The sequence below is a fragment of the Hippichthys cyanospilos genome, chromosome 11 (assembly GCF_059441005.1).
Source record: "Hippichthys cyanospilos isolate Australia breed blue-spotted pipefish chromosome 11, RoL_Hcya_1.0, whole genome shotgun sequence".
Lineage (NCBI taxonomy): Eukaryota > Metazoa > Chordata > Actinopteri > Syngnathiformes > Syngnathidae > Hippichthys > Hippichthys cyanospilos.
The window spans coordinates 15939804-15962194 of NC_142379.1; the positions used below are offsets into that span (position 1 = coordinate 15939804).

The 22391-nt window shown below is 38.5% G+C and overlaps 1 protein-coding gene across 2 annotated transcripts in view; it reads left to right on the plus strand.

Annotated features, from left to right (window-relative positions):
• The first annotated feature begins 3732 nt into the window (after positions 1-3732).
• clpb (ClpB family mitochondrial disaggregase) overlaps positions 3733-22391 on the plus strand; it is a 40788-nt gene continuing 22129 nt past the window's right edge. The window contains exons 1-6 of one of the 2 annotated variants that reach the window (XM_088428169.1): positions 3733-3897; positions 4082-4365; positions 5329-5380; positions 7163-7249; positions 19449-19552; positions 20862-20990. In XM_088428169.1, the coding sequence (XP_088284295.1) occupies positions 4227-4365; positions 5329-5380; positions 7163-7249; positions 19449-19552; positions 20862-20990 (511 nt within the window). In that variant the 5' untranslated portion in view covers positions 3733-3897; positions 4082-4226. Of the gene's footprint in view, positions 4366-5328; positions 5381-7162; positions 7250-19448; positions 19553-20861; positions 20991-22391 lie in introns of both variants that reach the window. The other variant, XM_088428167.1, reaches the window with a different exon arrangement.

Sequence of the window (22391 nt, forward strand, 5' to 3'; positions counted from 1 at the left end):
TGCCTCCCGTTCCTTGTCGCCCCCAGTCAGTTTCAGTTTAACGTTTTTGGTTTGTACTTTGTATTTTTCGATTCTTTCAACCCTGCCTTTGTTATTAAATCACCTTCACTCGAGCCTACCCCAGTCAGTCCTGCATTTTTATTGGTTCCGCCTTTCCCACATCCCGCACCTCCTCAAACCGCCATGCCCCACCGTGACATTAAAAAACTTTTGGAACACCCGAATGGATACACTGTACATCTCAGTGCCAAGAGAAAGAGACCTTCATAATGAAAAGGTGAAGAAAAATCAGGAGATATTGAAAAGACTGATTGATTGTGACCGCCGTTTGTTTTGGTGAATGCAAGCTTTTATTGTTTCATTTTTTAATGTTTGTGTTTTTATTTTGTTTATATTCAATTAATAGTAAAGAAATAAAATTATGTTCTTATATTAAACTGTGATTTGTAATTCTATAACTTCATAAAAAATCATGGATATTTATTTTAAATTATTAGTTTTTTTCACGTATAATGACAAGTTTTAATGGCGGATGAGAGTTCATTGAAGTTTAAAAGCTCCGGAAAATAGTCTGTGTAGCCCAGTAATGCGTACATGTGCTCATGGGGGCTATTTATTCGAGAGTCTGACATGACAGAAAGTGTAGGTGTGACAGTCACGGCCCGCCGCTGGATTATTCTCCACCTGAAGCGCTTGCTGATGAGCTGATCCTTTTAATCAGATGTGCTGAAAAAGAAACCTGGAAAACACTGACCCACTCTTGCAATTAGGGTGTACTTGCAATTACATTCTAATGTAATTGCCAATATGCTTGAAAGTATGTGAATGCATTTTGATGTATTTGAAAGTACATTCAAACATATAAGTACATATTTTACAAATGTATCCATATACAATCAAACATATGTGTACATACATTCAAATGAGTTTGTTTGGAGATCAAAAATGTTTTCCACTCACTGGCAGCTCTACTCTTTTACCTAACTATTTTCTATAGACGCTTACCCTCAGAAGGGTTGCAGGCTTGTTGGTGCCTATCCCAGATGACTTCAAGCAGTAAGTGGGGGACACCCTGAACTGGTTGTCAGCCAATCGCAGAGACAAAAAAACTTTCAAGCACCCAATCACACCTAAGGACAATTTGGTGTGTCCAAAACACATGCCATGCGTGTTTTTGGCATGTGGTAGGAAGCCAGAGCGCCCCGAGAGAATCCACACGGGCTCAGGGAGGGAGAACATGCAAACTCCACACAGGAATACCGGAGTGAGGTGGATTTCAAGTCTGGTCCCTGAACTGTGAGGCGGATGTGCTCACCACCGCACCACTGCTTATTATTTCTTTCTTTATTCTGTTTTTGTACGTGATTTAACGTTTTTTTAACTATTTATTTAAAAATACTTGTGATTGAGTGAACGTAGCATTTTATTCAAATTACGACTCAAACCATGCCAAAGCAAGGGTGCAGTAGAAAACACCATTGGTCACATTCACATCATACCCCTGGCCGATTGCCGCAAAAATGTAAAATTAGCATACTGAATTTACTTGACATTCTGCACCCTTGTCACTTTCCAGCATGATTGGGAAAAAAAAGTCAAAAATCTGAATGTGATGTGCATTATTAATTCCGAGCCATCAAAGAGCTTTGATTAATTTGGCGAAAATGGAGTGGGGCTCCGGAAGCATATTTCCAGGGTAACTGTAGCAGATGGTTGAGAGGGCTGAATAACTAATAACAAATGAAATGCATGAGTGTTCTGCAAGCAAATGTCAGTGTTTGTATAACCGTGAGATGATTTTTTGGTATCTCTAACTCCAATTTTCACGTGCACCGTCAAAACTGGTAACACACTAGCATGTCAGGCTTTGCTATTTTTAACATTAACAGTTGATCATGAAAAGAGCTAGCGTTTTTCTCTCTCCATGCAGAAGTCATTGCGCTGCCATACAACATTCATGAACTCAGTATATTGTAAAAAAAAAAAAAAAAGATGTTATACCTGATGTTTTTAAATGTAATAATACTTTGGTTGCAGCTTGATAAAGTATTTCTGAGGACAAAAAAAAATACAAAGGAAAATTGTTACATTTGTTACATTATATTTGTTGGTGAGTAGAACTTTATTCAGGTGCTTCCAAGGGCAAATTCACATTCACACCCTTGTGGCGACGTAATGAAATGTCTAGGAAAAGGTGCAAGTGGATTTATGTTGACAAAGCCTGATGTCCTCTATGATTCATGGTGTGGCAAACCAAGACTGCTGCCGTGACATAAAATATCCACTTCATAGATTAAACTGCCACTGCTTGGAAGATGCTGACCATTTCATAGCAGCTATGTTAGGTAGTATTCATCACAAATTTCAACATAGTCCGAATAAAGAATGCTTCACATAAATATATATTGTAAATAAGGTCATATTATTGGTGGTTAAAAAAAACATTTTCTCGCGTCCCCTGAATTAGCCTGCAAAAATGCCCCACAAATGTAAAAAAAATTGCTCTTCAAATTAAGTCACTGATTCACAAAACCACTCTATGTTCTGTATTAACACTTAGAGTACAGTATATAATGTATTTTTGTACAGCAGCTTTGTGAATCAGTGACTTAATTTGAGCAGCAGTTTGGAAGCGTTTTTTTGTTGTTGTTGCAGGTTAAACAAAGGGACCCAAAGGAAGGCTTTTTAAGGAATAAGAATATAACATTTTTTACAGTTGGTTTTCTTATGTTCTCAACCATATGACCCTCTTAAACTCAATGTGCAAAATAGCAAACTGGATCTTCTTGTCTAGAAGCAGACAAATCAGATACAAATCACAGAAATTTCCCTTTAGGTGTGCGGGGTGGCCAAAAGTGTGATGCATTATAGCAATCACATTGCTTTTGTAATGCATTACCACCTAAAGGCGAAGTCACCATATGGCGGGCAATCCAAACCTATGTTAGATAGCTAATGCGTTCAGAACCCCAAGTTAAAAACATCAAAATTGTACATACAGTGAGTGAGTGGCGCTTGTTATGCCCATATTTCCTATTAAGGGTAGCCTCGGCTAGGGTAGCTTCGTATTTCTTGATTATCTTCAGCTTTGTTTCCATATAAATCATCTTCTTACTTGTCTGTTTAACATCACTAGCAATCTTGGGACCCATGGCTAACCCTTTCAAGTTTGAATTAAGCAGTAAAATGCCCTATAAATATGGTTTTGTAACCAGAGAACATGTATCAGAAAATGGCTTCTCCCTCTTACTTGCTCCAACTGTTTGGGAAAAAAAAGGCATTTTGCGTTCAATCACTCTATTAATTGCACATCTTTGACCATCTCGGAGCATAATACTCTGATCAAGTTGTTGTTATTATATATGTACAGTATTTTTTTTAGGGTAATGTGCTGAGATGTTTGCAACATTAAAACATGAATAATGTGCCTTGTCTCAAAAAGCATTTATATAGGGTTCGCAATAAATTAGGGATATTGTTAATTGCATGAGTGCAGGCACACTACAGTCTGTGAGACCATTTTGTGGAAAACACAAAAGGAAGTGTCTATCACCTAAAACAAATGCCTCCCTGTTCCCCAAAATACATACCGCATGTATGACATTCACTGATTCTCTCACAATATCACAAATTCACAATATCTCTAACTTACAGTGAACAGCGTATGTAACGGTGCCCAGGAGAGCTCAACAAGACTACATTTCCCAGAATACCCCGTACTTTCGAGTACCATCCATGCTAGAATGAGGGAAACGTTTGAATGCGTGTGGCTGTTGTAAATAGCTACACAGAAAAGGCTCTCCGGCGTCACCGTTCGACTTAATACGACATCTGCCTCTCGTGACTTACTCCTTGGCTACTTCACACGCCAAGATTTTTAATCGTCAACATATCCTGGTGAGTCTTTCGCCATGTTATCGTCTGTTCCCACTAGGTTGTTTGCACGAAGGTCGCGAAGCCTGTCGCCTTGCAAGCGCGTTCTCCAGACTAGTTCAGCCGCTCCTGCTTGTCAGACCACAATAAGAGAGCCACCTACGGATAACAACCGTAACCCCTTAATATCCACCTCTCGGGTGTCAAGACGAGGGATTTTGGCGGATGACACCGCTGCTAACAACGTGAAGCAGACGGTGCAGTACCACCACCTCGCCCCCAGATGGCTGTCAAACCTGGAAAACCGCCGCAGCTCTTGGGCCGCGCTGGCCAACAGAGGGCGCAACAACAACATGTACTGGGAGGATGCTGGTCAGAGAGCTGGAGGCGAGGACGGGGCCGGACGCGCCAGCCCGTTGAGAGTGGCCTCGGCTGGCCTCCTATCTGCTGCTGCCGTGGCTTTCTGCCTGAAGAAAGACTCTGATGACAAAGGTAACTCAGACTTCATCCATCCGTCCATTTGCTTGATTGTTTATCATCATGATTGTTGCGGGGGTGCTGGACCCTAATCCAGCTCTCTTTACGCATAGGCGGGAGGCCGGGTACACCCTTAACTAGTTACTAGCCAATCATAGGGCAAACAAGACGAACAACCATTAAGACTCACAAACCCACTGAAGGACAATTTGGAGTATCCAATATATCTTGCATATTTTGGGGAATGTGGGAGGAAACCGGAGTATCCAGAGAAAACCCACACAAGCTCGGGGAGAACACGCAAACTCAACACAGGAAGGCCAGAGCTGGAAGTGTCAAATTAAGTATAGAATTAAAAAAATAAATAAATACTACTAGTACATATGTACAACTAGTAAATATGTGCAACTCGTTTTCACCGTGGTGAATTTTAAGTTGATAAAAACCTTAACCTTTGATGTGCGTCTGGTGGCACAACCCCAAAACTTGAGTTTTTGTGAGTACTTGTCAGCTAATCACTTTTCTGACATCCACAAGTACCATGGCGCCTACTGTTGGCTGGAAGATTAATTTGAATTTATTGCTAAGGATTTAAAAAACACTTTTTTAGCAGTTGAATACTCGTCTTTACTGATGTCTACTGCGTGCATTGTAAACTAGTTTACAAAGGCTACTTTACAAAAGCATAGTCATTACAAATTTTGCAGTGTTTTAATTTCTCTTGCGTCTTGTTATTCCGAAAGTGACATTGATTTTGATTCCCTAAATTAAGATTAAATTTTAAAGTCATTCAATCCGGTCTAAAGACAAAGGTTCACTGAAGCAGGGTTTTTTTTTAATGCTTATGGTTTACATTGGGGTTATCTACTCTTTTTTTTTTTTTTTTTCTTACCCCTATGTCACTCTTTGCTAATCTTTGTACCTTTGTATGTTTTTGATTTTTTTTTTTTTTTTTTTTTTTTTTCCCCAAATCACTAGGTGATGCCCTTTTGGAGGCAGCAAGGACAAATAATCCTCAAGATGTGGCCAGGTAATGAACCTCACGGTAACAGTCATAATTTGTGCCAAGTATTTTGACACTGGAGTCTGGAGTCTTAAGACTGACCTGTGAGAAGCAGAATGGTGCCACAGGTTGCTCAGACTTGGATGCATGTGTTTTAATCCTCAATTACTTTTTTACGTGCCGTTTATACACACATACACACACACACACACACATATATATATATATATATATATATATATATATATATACGCACATGCACACAGTAATACATTTTAGAAATTGCAGCACTTACAAAAAAATATTGAAAAAGCTTCCTACTTGCACTAAACTACAATAAATTGATTATTAAATGTGAAATGATTTTTTTTTATGTCTTGTCTTATGCTATGTGTGAGCATTGGTCATTTTCCTTTTCAAATTACCGTAATAGAATGAAACAAAAAGACTTGTTAAGTAATCTGGCTATAGTCAGTCTTTATGTTGATGCAGTGTTCCGTTTAAACCAGCAGGTGGGAGAAAAGAGCTGCAAATGTCAGATTAAGACTGAATATATGATTTTGTGGGGCTCCTAGAACCGCTTCTCATGATCATATTTATTTTACCCATACAAGACGATCGGTGCTACCTTTGAAGTGAGTAAAAGTAAGTATTGAAAGACATTTGTGTGAAACAACAAGTCACACAAAGTACCATTATAATAAATAGTAGGCATTTAATGGAAGCTGACACGCTGCTTCAAAAGTTTCAGCTGTTAATTTTTCTTTGATTTATCGTATTCATTTTATGGTTTGCCCATTCAGCGTTAGCCAAAACAAAAAATACCAGGATTGTAGCACTATTGCACCCATCTGTTTGGTTGGTAATAATGCATATCAAACCTTAAGTAATGTGAGGTGGAAATTATAGCGCATCACGAAAAATGCAGTCAATAACAATGACCGCTTTTTGATCATTTCTAATTGGAAGAACTTGTTAAAGTATAAATAGGCTACATATTTTGTATGGATAGAATTACAAAATGCAGCACTTTAAATAGCAGTATGTGTTTGCCCATGCGTGTCTCTATGCAAGCTTGGGTTACCTGTGCACATCTGACAGATGGCTTAGGTGAGAGTGCAAGTGGACAGATGTGTTAAGTGCTTTGAGGTTCGTCGAAGATTGTCAGGGGCCAGGGTGTGACTACCATTAGCTGGACCAAAGTATTGGATACCTAGCCATGACGTTAGCTAGCCATTACACCGTCAGAGACTAAAAATGGAAGAAAATTGACATATGACCTATGTGACTAGATATAACAGTTTACACTTTTTCATTTAGCATAACTGACAATTGTTATACCATCATCCATAACATTTGTTTTGGTGCAAAGATTTGCTAAAGGTTTGGATTTCTGAACGTTTCAAGCAGAACAGCCAAGCCCTCCAAAGCAGAACACAGTAGTCAATCATTTGTTCCTGCCCAGGTACTGAAAGGAAGGGAAACTGACCCAGCGAATGGAGTGCAGATCAGACAGGGTCCATAGAGTTGACTGTAAACAAACACTCTTTCTGCCTGTACGGCATTAGAGACGACAGATGGATACGTGCACACTTAACCTTCCTCATTTAGTCCGGCGTCACAAAGTAGTATGTATGCCAGACCCTCAGGCACACAACTTAACACACCTGGGTTTCACACACTGGTCATGGGGCTATAGATATAGAATGTTTTGGTCCATTGAGTTCAATTGGCAGTTTTTGATGGCAGAATGATGTAAAATTGGGAAAAAATACTTTGTTAACTCATCTCTGGCTCATCTCCCATCAGACTGTTGCAGGAAGGGGTGGATCCAAATCACCGTCACCGTCTTGGTTGGACTCCTCTTATGGTGGCGGCCATTAACCGGCAGCACAGGTGCGTGCTTGTGTTTTTGCCAGACATAAAAGTAAATGATGTACTGAACCACCGATACACTTAGAAGCCTCAAATGTAGTGCTCTATCCATCCTTTTTTTTCTGCTTATTTAAGTTCGTTGGTGCAGCAGCTTTTCCCATAAGAAATAATGAAAATTGTTTTAGGGTCAAACTGTCAACAGTATCCATCCATCCTTCCATTATATTTAACCCTTTAGCGAACTTAAATTATTGGTACTAACAAAATAACATTCAACGGTCATAGGTCACAAGTATGAAAATTATTTTTAGGGCTAATATAGTACCACTGTTACTATTTAAGATATAAAATCAACCAAAAGCACTCACTTCATTTATTCCTAATAATTGTCACAAAAAGGTTAACCACTGTTAAATGTTACAGTAATAAAATGTACTGAGGTTTCTTCAAATGAAGACCGTAAAAAAAAAAAGAGAAAGTAAATACCACATCTAAATTTGATCTTCTTGTTCATTATTTTTAATGATTAAGAAATGCCACACAAGTGGGATTGACATCTACACGCCAAACTGTTTGAAATCGATTTAGTGGTTCGATAATCATTTTCCAAAATAAAAGCAAACTTCTTATTTTGTTGTCATACGACTGTAGAAATTAAAGAATAGTCACTGCTTAGCCTTAGAGGCTGAAATGAGAAGATTTGGACAATTTCAAGTTCAACAATAGCTCGAAATGATCACTTGATTATTAAAATAGTTGTCTCATATTTGATCATCAATTACTTGTCAATTAATTGATTACTTTTGACAGCTCTACTTGCATATGTAACTGAATTAATCTGCAATTTCGCAGAACGTCATTTAACTCATTCAATGCCAACCCCAACTATAGATATAAAAGATCCATTTTTACTGGGCTGGCAGTGATGGAATTAATTTGATAACTAATTGTCTATGAATCAATTAATCGTTGCACCTATAGTTTCAAGTGATGTTCTGAAATGTATGATGTTGTTTGGAGCCAACAAACATGAGGGCAGGCAGAAGAACTCTTGATGTTTTGCAGGAATTTAAATTGTGTTTTCTTAATCACCCCCCAAAAAGAAACAGTCTGGAATTTATTGACCTCAAGTAAATCAAACAGTTGATGTTCGGCTTCTGTGGTGCAAGAGCTACAATGGTGTTAGTTTATTATATTGTTGCTGGTAAAATATTATCTTTCCCGCACTGAACCCCGGAATGGTTACAGAAAGCGATTCCCCTCCCTCACTTAATGATACTTAATGATACAAGTCTAATCTAGGAGTGAACATTCATGATATATACACAATTTGGTTTGTCATTACTGTATGTAATTTTCCACTATTTACACCTATTGTAAGTAGTAAATCATTTTCTGGATTTTGGAAAAGAGTTTATTGTACATAGTTAAGGAAAATTGAAGAGGTGGGTAAACAAAGAAACATTCAGTAAATTGCGGAAGGGTAAAAGACGCCATTCAGGGCTTGGTGTCCCGTCTCCAAATCATCCAGCTGCCTGCATGACTTATTGTGTGTCATGTCCCTGCTTGCGTTGTTACAGCGGGTCTTCAGAAGTGCAACTTTCAGAGTAACAGAAGGTCTTTACCCGGTCCCCCGTCTCTTGGTCCAACAAATTAAATTAGCCTGCTGGCCCCCAGAACACACACAACACAGAGAGGGGCCGAGGTTAAGACCAGGCCAAATCCAATTTCAGCAGATTTTTTTTCCCCCTCGCCATCAGGAGTCTGTGGTCATTTTTTTTTTTTTTTTGTTCGGAGCCCCCACCTGCTTGTGCGTAACATAATGTGTAATTCAAATGTGTACATAACATGAGATGAGCGCAAGGAGGGTGGAGTTACAAATGGTGCTGCACAGGCCTCTTATTGTACTGTATAATTTTTCTCTGTGTGAGATTACTGGTTTTCTGCTTATGCTGTTTAAATATTCATCGGAACTTATTCTTTGCGCACACATGACTTCCAAAGTGACAATTGCATCATATTACTTTAATGTTACAACATGTAAGCGGTGTAGTTGTTGAGTGATGGCTAGTGCGTGTGACGTGTTAATGATGCGGTGTGTCTCCCTGTGCGTCAACTGTTTTTTGGTTACAAATTTGATGTTTACGTCCATACTTGGGGTGGATATGTGTCACAGTGCGCGTTATGAGTGCTATAACTCAGCCCAGTTGACACTCGTCTGTTTTTAATCCCTTCCTCCAACCCCCCAGTGAGCCGTCACCGCTGCAGGGAAGACAGAGCTTTGCTTCCCTCGCATCCCTCATGCAGCTCTCATGGCGCACACATACACAACTCTCAGAAAGTGTGAGTGCGTTTGTCAACGCATACAAAGCAATGAAGAGTTTTTACACAATATCTTATAGGCCAACTGCCTATTACTCAGTCACACACAACTTTATTTGCTGAAGTTAAGTGAAAAGCCAGGGAACATTACTCATGACCACGGTCTAGCCTGTAGCCTACGTATGTCATCATGGACTGCCAACAAAAAGATTCCAGTGCTCATGCTCGTTTATACTGAATTTGCTTTGACTATCAATACTAAACTCATTTTACATCATACAGTCAAATAGTGAGACCAATTAGTTGTGTATCATCAACTCGGTTGACTTATCATCCTGGATGATTATCAGTGACAATATTTGGCATTTGATCGATATCAGGATTAGCCATTTCTCTTTGTTTCAATCTGATTGGCTGATAATAGAGCACTTCAAAACTGTGTTAAATTTAACTATTCAAATATAAATGTAACATTTCTGTTATTTTCAAGCCGGGAACAATTTAATTTACTGTAGAATTCTATGAGCTATTTACTTAAGTTTTTATTTATTTATTTATTTTTTATTCTGAAGGCCATTGGAGCTCCCTGAACTATTTGATATAATTTTACAAATAGAGTATTTTGTCTAAAATCAATCTAAATTAGAAATAAATAGTATGTAAATCCGAAAGTTTGTTCAAAAATCATAACTAGTTGCTAAACATAAACATAGCTTGTGTCAGGCGAAATCCTCATGAATGAATGAAGCTTTATTTGATTGTGACAATGTCATAGTTACGAATTAGGCGTAGCTAAATTGCAACTCTTGTTCCTGATCCACAACATTTTAAAACGTTAACAATGTTAAATATGCATCAAATACAAAAAATAAAGACACTACACAATTCAAACGTCAAATATTACATTATATATCCACTCTGTAGAAGTGTTATAGTAGAATATGCAATATCTTGTAATTTTACAAGAGATTAAAAATTAAACATACTACACACTTCATTGTTGCCACACTAGTTACAGAGTGTCACTAGTTACACTAGTCACAGAGTGATTTTGCCATTTTGGTTTGCTGAGCTTCTGGTCTTGCTGTTTTGTCCCTTAGCAAAATTGGCTGAGTGGCTCAGGTGCTAGATTATTTATACATCTTGAGATTTATAGATCTCGAAATGTAAAAAAAAACAATCATCTAAAGTTGTCTAAGCCTCGAAGGTTATATTTATTGGGAATGTCAAACCTGATTTTTTTTTTTTTTAATCCATCACTTTTTAGTCACATTTTGATGAAATTCTATTTTTTTCTCAACTCTATTGGTCAGTCAACGTGGGGGTTATTTTATCACAAATTATCTAAAATGTTGAAAATGACTTGCCAACTTTCAGATGTAATGTTTAGATGTTGAACAAACTGCCATTTTTAGAGCGTCTGAATGGTGCGGTTAAAGACATTTTAACATTGTGATTTAGCTTTTAATTTTTATGTAGCTATTTTCCCATTATTGGGTTACTCGATGACTCATAATCAGTAGGGTTATCTGCCTAAAAATGCTATATCAGTCTAATCTAATATTCAAACCAGGCTTTCAGACTTGCTGCTGTACTCTGTGAGATATGTGACATTAGTCAAGTAAAGCGGCAAGCAGAAAAAAGTGTGTTGCACATTTGTGGTGTGTGTGTCTGTATGTGTGTAAGAATGAAAGGTCAAACAGCCAGTGGGTGGGCATGAATTTACTTAGCTTTGATGTGTGGCTAAATCAGGGAGGCGTAGGACCTGGCCCACTGTTTGCACTCTTTAACCCACAATACCCATCTCAATCTCTATTTCTCTTCTTCCATGGTCCCCTCGCCGTATTCACGTGCACAATGAGAGCTTAGTCGGCTGTAACGCCTGTTGATCGCTCCGACCTGTCTACTGAGTGGCTCAGTGGAGGGAGCAGAGCTGTTGGAGGATGGAACCAGTTGTTCTGTTCTGGAGATAGGGAAGCTATCACCCTGTATCACCAGAGTTTCTCTCTATCAAATAATGATCATTTATTTGGAACAAAATAACTTAATATTTTATGTTTTCTTTTAGCTGATTTCAAATTGTATCTGTGATCTCCACTCATGCCTTTCTGTGTGGAATTAGTGTGCTCCCTTTGCTCTCGAGGGCTTTCCTCTGAGTTCTCTGGCTTCTGCCCACATTTTGATATTAATTGAAAGCATAGATGTGGATGCTAGGATGAATGGTTGGTTGTTTTTGTCCCTTGAGTGTTTGTCAGGCCTCTCACCCAAAGTCAGCTGGAATAGCGACCAGCTCATATGTGACCCTGAGGAGGGTCAGTGATATGAATTGGATGGATAAATGCTATTCAACAATGTCACTAAAATGTAGTTCATCCATGTTGCGCGGCTTGCACTGCAATTGTCCATACAACAGAAATAATATACATTGGTTCATGAGCCATGAAACCACTTAATCAGTAAACCGCATAGAACCGTGGCCATGGGTTGGGTTGCATGTTGCATGTTCAAATCACATAGCACATTCGCTGTAAGTGTAGTCACATCAACGCACCCCAATTAAAAAGAAAATGCTACGGTAATGAGAAACCTCTCCTCAGTTACGCTGTCATTGTATGATATGGCACAACTCTCCATTAACTCTTAATGTCACAACAAGACGCACGGTGCCTACATATGCAATCGGAAATTTCAAAGTCAAAACACTAAAAATACTATTGACACCATTCAACATCACTAACTGTAATAATAATAATATCAGGCTTATGTGTCCGAAAATGAAAATTGCAATATTGATATATCCTAATTCTTCCATTTCCTTTTAACTGATCCCAAATACATGGAGGAAGTTCAAAATTTGACGGTTAGAGCAATTTGAATGTCATCAAGTTGAAATGCCTTTTTGGAAAAGAAAAAAAAACGGTTTTAGTTTTGGCATAGTGATCTTATAACTGTGCGCACGGTCTACAAATCCTGTCTACAAATCTTCATACACTTTAATTACAGTTTGAAACTTTTGGCAGCTGGGAAATTGAATCCGAGACCTTAAGGAGGTTGTTTTGTAGAAATTCCTAATGAGCATCTCTTTCAAAAATATGCGTTTTCGCCAATAACTCAAAGCTAACCTTGCCAACATAACACTTGTGTGTAAACGCATCACATACTTTGAGGTTTGAGGTGAAAGGTGCGTATAATTGACTACTGACAGGTGTGGCTGACTGACCACTAACTGAAGGTATATAGAAGCTTGTTAGCCTCCAAGTGGCAAACCTTGTCCTATTTTTATCAACGTGGCTCACTTTAGTTCACAACTCATGAGACGCTTCTCATGGCACCTCGTTGACCTCAGGCGTGCAGCAGGTGAGGCAGGGTCAAGTGAGGTCCAGCGTCTGGGCCAGGTGGTCAGAGACATGGATGGTCAGTTCGACTCGGATGTCTATTATATTGCAGGTGAGAAAGAAGTGTCTGCTTCCTGTCTTCCTTCAGGGCAAGGGAAAAAGTCTTCAAGTCACTTGCTTGGCATCCTTTGAGCCTGAAGTTAGAATATACCAACTTCTGCCCCGTCATATTCATTTAATATTATACAGTATAAAGATATTCATTGGAAGCTATGAAAGCATTAACATAACACGAAACCATTATTCGTGGGAAAAATGTATGTATGTATGTATGTATGTATGTATATATATATATATATATATATATATATATATATTTTTTTTTTTTCCCCCCCCCTTGCAGATCAGCATGACTCTGCCCTTGTTTGTGTTTAACAATATTGGTTTTGTGTTATGTTAATGCTTTTACATCTTCCAAAAAGATGTTATATGGAAGTTTTTTAGTTTTTTTCTAGTTATTTAAAAAAAAATAATAATAATTGCCTGCCAACAGCAACATCCTCTCAACATGCTCATGCCTGCATATTTATCACCAACATATGTATGCAAAAGTGGATGGATTATTTTCAACATAACACCAACAGAATACTGCTGAGGTAAATAGCAGTTCAAACTCAAAATCAATTCTTCAAAAGCATCTTCTTCCATCTCCCAAGTTGAATTGCTAGATTATTTTAGTGAACATATAAACACATTGCAGATAATTTATACATACAATCATAAATATTTAAATGCAATCATATATACCTTATATCAAATTTACACATCACAAACATTTATACACATTCTTCCAATAAATCCATGCATTGAAACCTTGTCTTCTTTCTTACTTCCTCATACAATGAAAAATCCCCCTGTTGCATATAACGAAATGTTTTTTTTTCTGCATTTGAGTTCAAATTCACCACGGCAAAAACAAGCCTACATTAAAAGTCTAACTTGGTTTGTACTTAACGCGCCAGCACACGTTTTGCAGCATTTTATACTCGGAGCGGCTTTCCCCCACTGCCAGACGATATTCTACCATTCGATAGGTGGCAGTAAATGGACTCTACAGCATACAAATAACACCACTCTATAACAGAGGTAGAGAGTCATGTTACGGTAGATATGCATTGCGGAAAAGCTGTTCTGTGTGGACTCTGCGCTGAAGGGCGTGGTTGCTGAAATAATGTCATTTTTTTATCCGTGGAGACGCATCAATCTTAAACCAAGCCTAACAACTGAAGACAGGATAAAAGTAATAGAGATGAAAGATGGATGAAGCAAAGTGAAAGACATTATGCAAGAAATAGATGTATGAAAATGAATGCTTATTGTAGATTTGGCAATTACTTTCTTATTTTTGTTTTAAATGTTGGATGGTTTTGTTTTTAACTTCAGTCAGATTGTTGATTGCACAACACGTTTTTTTTATGTTTACATCTGAGACATAGATTTGCGACAGTGAAAAGTCCCCTGTTGTGAAAAATTTCTGGCTGTGAATATGATTTTGTTGTAGAGGAGTTATACTATGTATATACATGGACCAAATAATGCTTTTAAACTACAACGTGTATGCAGCTAAGTGAAAAGATAATTGGTTTTGTAATTGAGAACTAAATGTCTTTGTGGAGCATTTTGCAGCCAGAGGCTCCTTTCATAATCTTAGCTCTGAGCTATATTATCTTGTCATTGAACTGAAAATATGGTAATTAGATGTCTCTCATTTTCAACAATTCCTTGTAAAAAGCGACTTAAAACTAATTAACCTCTGCATCTCTTTTGGTTTGGCCCCAAATTAGTGCTGCAACTTCTTCCAAATAAAGTTAGTCACTAGATCTTCAGTTAATTAGCAAAATTACACAAACGCTATTCAAAAGCTCGTTAGGTTTGGCACAGTCTCTCTGATAATTAAATCTCCTCCTTTCATCTTTTTATTGGCACGTCCACCCTTTCATCCATTGCCCCCCCCTTTTCCTCCTCCACAGTTTTCCACTCTTTATCCTTGCCTGTTTACCTTCCTGATGCTATTAAATCTTTTCACAGCACCTCATTTCTTTGCACAGAGCTGCCTAGCCTCATGTGACCAGCCCGAGTTAGTTGCTGTCTCTGAGGATGCGTTTGTGTGTTTGTAGAAGTGCTTGCAAGGGTGAGAGCAGAGCCCTGCGTGGGTCACGGCCCCCCCTGCCGGCCCAGTCACAGGCATACAGTAACAAAAGGGACCCCCCCCCCCAATAGTGCTTCCGACCTCCATGGCAAGGTCAGAAACAAAGATGTGCCCGGACGGTTCTCAGACTTTTTGCTTTCTCCCACACACCGCTGATGTTCAGTCGAAACATCTTGTCACACTTTTGTGAATTATTTTTTTTTTAATCTATTAATCTTCTTTTTCCTAATCTTTTTTAATCTATACTTTTGGTCAGTCCACACTTAGTGTAGTGTTATGTGATAGCTCATTCAGTACAAGCAATTTTTACTCTGAAAATACAGTACTTATTAATGTGTCTTTGGGATCGAATGAGTTAAATGATGTGGTAGGAGGGCCGGGCACACATAAGTCTAATAAATCAGGTAGGTAGACTGTCAATGCATTTAAAAAAAGAAAACTCCTAGACCTTTGAATTCAATTATAAATGATGGTGCCTCCATTTAGCTAGAAAACGATGATGATCACCTTTTTATTCATCTGAATATGGATAATGGTAATGAGTGTAACGTTCAGAGAAACACATTTACTCACCCTAAAAACCCCAAATGGTTATTTTCCATTGATGCATTTCGAAGAATTCATCGCTTATTCTGCCCTTATATGCTCCCCCGCCCGAGCAGATCAGAGACTTCCATTGTCACATCTACTTGGTACGTCACATTGAGGAGGAAGGCCCTTGTACCGTCTATTCACCATCCCCATATTGCCCATGCAACAGTCAAAACACACCCACCTTATCCAAATACAGTATATGTCCACCAGGGTGAACCCCAATGTACCTGTCCCGAGCCTGCCCACCTACCTGGGGGGCAATCAATATGCCCACTCCTGTTCTATGCCGTGAAAGGAAGTCAACCCTTCTTGAGAGGACTGCCACCAGAGCCTAACACACATCCAATTCATTTATTATACAAAAATCCATCTTCAGTTATATACATCAAAAATCCCCTCTTAAGTAAGAAATCTGTTAAAACTTTGGGCTTCACTCAAAAAAGGCAAAAACATTAAAAAGAACCAGATTGCATTAGCATGCTACGACACTAACCATGATTAGCATTTGGATGCACTGATTCTCCACATAACAGTTCAGTCTGAGCACAGTAAGAATAATACAGTACACGTTACATCAGAATTAGAAACAGTCCAAAACAAACCAAAATTACTGCTTTCCTATTTCAGACTTTTTGTAGCTAATTGCTTCTAATAACCATCACTGATGAGCTTACAAGAGCAAAGGACAAATGGTCTTTCTAACAGTCCATATGACTTCTCCCACCACTGCATAATTGGATTCCACAGATTCATCATCCAATCACAATTACAGAAATAAAAGATTATCAGGTACATTTTAAGTGGTGGACATTAAAAGAAAATATGTACTTACACAGTTTTAAATCCTTGCTATGTAGTCTGCATTATTGAACTTTGATCAATAAAAATGAAAACATTTAACATCTGCTTAAAACATTGTAACTAAACTATATACAATAATATTCATTTTAATAACTATATATGCTTTAGAGTTTCTTTTTTTATTATACTGGTGAATCAATTGTTGCAGCTCACATATTCAAACAATGTGTTGTACTCATCTATTTGGTCCGAGCAACACATTCCTCTTCAGGAGCACAACTGTCAGCCCATTACATTGCGGTCCACCTTGCCTTACAATGAATGATCACTTTGCTCAATTGAAGCTGTTTCTGGTCTTTCGCTCCAACCATTTAGCAGAAAACGATCCATTACGGCCTCTCAGGCTACTTTCGAAACTTGTAGGTTTAATGACGGCCAGCGGCAAGGTTCACGTTACGGCCAACGCCAGCTTTCTTTTTACACTGGCGGACCAACTTTTGTGTTTTGCATTTGTGTATCTCAATATATCACAATACACTTTTTCGACCCAATACACAGCCCCAATAGTCAAAGCCAGCACCACCACTCATTTTTGTGCGTGACCATACCTGGAACATTCATCACGTCACAGTGAATGGTGTTGCCGAGGTAGTGTGTGTTTGTTCTAAAAGCTGGTACGCAACAATGAAGGACAAATACATCCACACCCCATGTGGTGCCGGAAACTGGGCCGACCCTTTGCCCTCTACTATATACTCTTATGTACATATGAAGAAGAGACAGACTAGTGTCTTGTGTTCACTGGGCTGTATCCACCATAACGAGACAGACAAGAGGTGAACCAAGCAAAGAGTCAAGGCCAATGTTCTTGTCTTTATGTCTGCCTTGAATGAGTGCCGTAGGCCTTATTCCATATGCATGTGCTTGGTCTACTCGTTTGATGCGCATCGTTTCCACAGTATGGGTGGGATTATAGGAACCCATCAGACCGCATAGTTTTCCTTTTTTAAAATGCAATATTTTTGGATAAATCATCGTAAGTCATAACAATCGTGACTGCATTTTGTGGGTGCAAAGAAGTTGTAAAGTTTTTATGTTATCCTTAAAACGGATACAACTCTGCCAAATGGACTATGCATGCATCATTTTCATTACACGTCCGGTGGCTAGTCTAACGTATAGAAACTATATCAAAGTCTTTAACCCTTTCACTCCCGTTGGGACAATATGTCCAACAGCTTTTCAAAAAAATCCCAGTGGGTATCAGAGTCGTAGCATTAACATGAAATGGCATCCCAGCGGTTCATGGCACACTCTACAGATTCTAGTGGCATTTAGAAACTTTTCCAAACACAACAAGCCAGTGCTGGGCCTTCTGTCAACAAGGTAGGTTGCATTTTACAATTTCTCATAGATTAACAATCTAGCATTACGGAAATATATTGATGATGGTATGTGCTATTTATGTTTTACTATAAATCACACTGGATTACACTTAGAAATATTCATGATGATATGTGCTATATGCATTGAGGGATATATGACTGGATTTTGAATGAACCTGAAAGTAAACTGCCCCTGAAGATGGGTTAAAACATTATACAGTTGTTATGAGTTTAGGTTAGGATTTAGGGAAGGACAGTCTCCACTGTTTGGGTTTAGGGTTGAAGTTTGGGGGAGGACAGTGTCCACTGCCATTATTTACATATGGAGAATACTTACATCTTTTTCTGAGCATTAAACAACCCATACGGTCATCCTAATTGAAGGTCAGTCTAACAACCATTGAGTAGAAAGCCTTTATTGTCACTTACTATGGTGTAAATGCAAAAAAAATGAGATCTTGAAACCATAAAAGACAACCAGTAACGTCAGTGCTCTCGTTTGCCAGCATCGCAGACGCATAGTTTTTGACAGGAGCGCATACTTTCAAATCAACGTTCATCCATTGGACAGTTTTTTTTTTCTTCAACATCAAACTATTAAGCATTGTCCGTCCACTCTTTTATTCACCAAAACTTGTACAAGGCAATGAATGCTGAGTTTGTAAAAAATGTTTGAAAATCAGCATATGTTCTTTTTGTCTGAACATTTTGCAATGGTTTTGTTTTTGAGTAATTCAAACCTTTACGTAAATGTTTGCTGGCTTTATTAAAATTGTAAATATGCACATCGACTGAAAGAAATCATGGTTTTATTTTTTGTTTGTATCGCCCAGATCTACATAGAGGTAAGGGAAATGATGAAAATACAATTGTTATTGTGGTTGATCTTTTCTTACATCAATACCAATAGTAATGCCTGGCAAATACAGTATGTCCCTTTTCACCAAAATTGTAATATTGAAGGAATAAATCCATAAATACCATTGCTTGATGTGCACCAAAACAACTAATCTTCACACAGTGGTGGATTTTGAGTATCTTTTATTCCTAGTCTATAACATTCTTGGCTCGACCAGCTCACCCGGAATGTTTTCTAATTTGGGGCTCTGAGGGCATGATTACTTTCCCGTTGGAAATAAGAAGAAATTAATAGCAACTAGTTTACCAACATTAGCCTATGCATGCAACAACCCTCTTCCTTGTTTCCACCATATGTGTGGTAAGGTCACAACACACCTACACTTTAATACAACTCAAATGTATACAGCAAAGTAAAAATGATATTTACTTAATTCATGTAAATGATAGGGTGTCTCTTTTATGTAAATGATTTGTCCCAATCGCCTTTCAAACCCTGTTTTTTGTTTGTTTGTTTGTTTGTTTGTTTTTAGTATACTGTATATAACAAACCCAATATCTTTAATGCAACAAAATAAAAAAAACAATATCAATATTACTGTTATTGCTTTGTTGTTGCAATTTCAGGGACAGTCTGTTAAAAATAATACTTTTTTAATCGTGGATCTAATTATGAGCTGTCATCTTTTCACTTATTAGTTTTTGCTGTTTCGTAGTGTGGTGAAGGTTCTGCTTGAAGCTGGTGCAGACCCAAATGCTGGAGATCACTTCAACAACGTTTATGACACCTCAAGGGAGCAAGGCATTCACTCACTGGAAGGTAAAAAAAAAAAAAAACGAATAAAATAAAATAAACCTTGCAGTGTGAGCATTTGTTATTTCTGGCTGTGATATTACATTGAGTATATGATTCAAGTGTTCAAATCACAAGTATGCAACATTCCGATTTGCATAAATATTAGCATATATGCACATTTTATTTCCTGTGTATTATTCATTGTATATGTTCTCTAGTAAGTAGCGCACGTGTTATTTGTTTTCCTCCCGAGCTGCATACACCATCACACACACAACAGGCAGTGTGGCACTGACAGGCGCTCACTCCCCTCCCCAGCTTGTGTTGGGTTTCTGCAGACATATTTATATGGGATATGTATATTGCAGACATTTATATGGCTGTCAGGTTTGAGTCCACGTGGGGCCAGCACAGCGTGGGGAAGCGTTTCCCAGATGCACGCTGATGGATGGGCTAGGGGGGCCTGTGCGACGCTTTATTGGGTTAGCGATGATTATCCCGCCCTGCCCCTCTCTCTCTTTTTTTCCTTTCTTGTGCGCACACACACACACACTGCAGAGGAACTGTTGTTGAGAGTGGGATGCAGGAAGAGAAAGACTGATGAAGGGCAGGAGGAGGAAAGGAACAGAGAGACAGGAGTGAGGGAAGAAGGTGGGGAGCAGCAATGGCTGGAGCAAAGTTAAAGATGAAGGAGAAGATGCAGTGATAGAGGGAGGGATTGATGGAGTTGGGTGGAATGATGAGGGAGAGGAAGCTAGGAAATGGATGAGACAAAGTTATTGGGATAGAGGGTGTGGGTGGGGGGGAGGAAGATGAGTGCGCAAGTGATGAAAGCAACTGATGGATGCCAAGGAGGAGAGGAAGGAGGTGGAAAAAATAAAGCAGGATGATTGATTAGCAAAGATGAGTGCTCATATGGAAAAGAGAACGAAGGAAAGAACAATATGTATCTGTTGTTAGTGAGGAGACCGCAAAACACAACTTCCGTTTTTGGGATCACTTTGGACAAGTGGGCCAAAATGTGCGAAAATGAAAAACTCCTCCAAAGTCTGATTCAGAAAAATCTATTTTCTAGTTGCTGATGCCCCTGTCATTACCACACACTGTGGAGATTTATCTGTGAGCATGAATATTACTTTTCAAGTTGGAGAGAGTTATTATAAATTGAGCGGCTTCAGCTAGCTAAGTCTCACGCAGTCTTCCTTTATTTGGAATCATCTATCAATTTGTCACCAAACATATCAAAGGTATTCTTGACTCCAGGAGTAGTTTTGCAAATCTCTCAAATTCAAATATTTCCTGGTAACGTTTAATTCTCTTCCCCTTCCTGCAGTGCTGGTGTCCAGAGAGGACGAGTTCAGCAGCAGGCTCAGCAGCAGAGCTGGTTTCCGCGGCTGTTCGGCACTTCACTACGCCACGCTCGCTGATGACCTGTCCACTGTCCGAATGTTGCTCGAATTTGGTATGTCACACTTCAGAGGTTATTATTTTGATAGCTCAAATGTGTGTTGCACCTAATACTGCTACCTTCATCGTACCGTGAATTTTAGGTGGAAAGAATGACCATGATTCCAAGATTCTGGTACCCCTACTTGGGCAGAAGAAGGTGGACTTATATCATTAAAGTACAACAACTAACAAGGTCGTTCAGTAAAGTGAGATAGTACAGTAATAGTATCAATACTAACATTCTTTCCAAAGAAGTCCACCTTCTCCCGCCCAAGTCGATGTGATGCAATCTCGTTTGCTCTTTCCGGGTGAACACAATATGCAATCTAATTGCAGACCAAGCAGTCAATGTACTTTTACTAGCTCTGATTGGCTACTTTTTTCGCACATTCGTAACGTCTTTGCAGAACTGACTGCGCAGAGGGGACACAACCGGAGTGAGCGATAGCTACTAAAATCTATTTTTGTTCTCTCAAAAAAAAATTTCTGCTCAAAGTCTATTTTTACTCGCTGAAAATCTTTCATTGCTCGCTCGCGATTGTGGCACAAATATACGTAATTCGATACCAAGGAAGATGTAATAACATCACGTCACGGCTTGTTGCAAACACCAACTTCAGAATAAACACAATGAGCAAATTTGACGGTATGATAACCTTGAGCAAAAATAATTCGCTATCACGCTATTAAAATTACAGCTCTAAAAGATAGAATTTTAAAACATTTTATGATGAATTCCATTTTTCTACATGATAAAAACTGTTTTATCCTTAAACAAAATGTATAATAGAGGATGTTACAATAACAGACTTTTACAATGCTCAATTACAATAAATATGTAATTAAAATTAAAACAAAACGTCACTGAGCATAACGGGTTTTACTCACCAGTAAATGTGTATACACTATATGAATTCTTTCTGAATGAACACATCAATTCAATCTGAAATATGGGGACTTAGTATAAAAAATAACTCTAAATCCACAGGACAATATTTTTAAAAAATTGATTGGTTTGAAATGAACTACCTGATCGTAGTTTATGGCAATGTTTGTGAACCTTTAATGTGCACTGCTGACTATTTACAATCGAGTGATGATAGTTTATTGGTTTATTTCCCCTAACACACGCATATGCTCACACAAACACGTTCGCTCGCCGTCCCTCTTTTTTTCCTCTCTTTCTCTCGCTCACTTCTTGTTCGTAGCTTACACTCAATTTCACCTGCTTTTACGTATGCCAAAAATTTCCCAGGAAGCCGACTTCGTTTTTTTTATTGGTTCGCTTTTTACGCTTTGCCACACTCGAGCAGGCTTGACAGCTCAGGTCCTACCTCAAGCGATATCACAAAAAAAGCTCAGTGAAACTAGCATATTGTTATCCATTCCCATTCTATCCCCGAGCTGTATATGG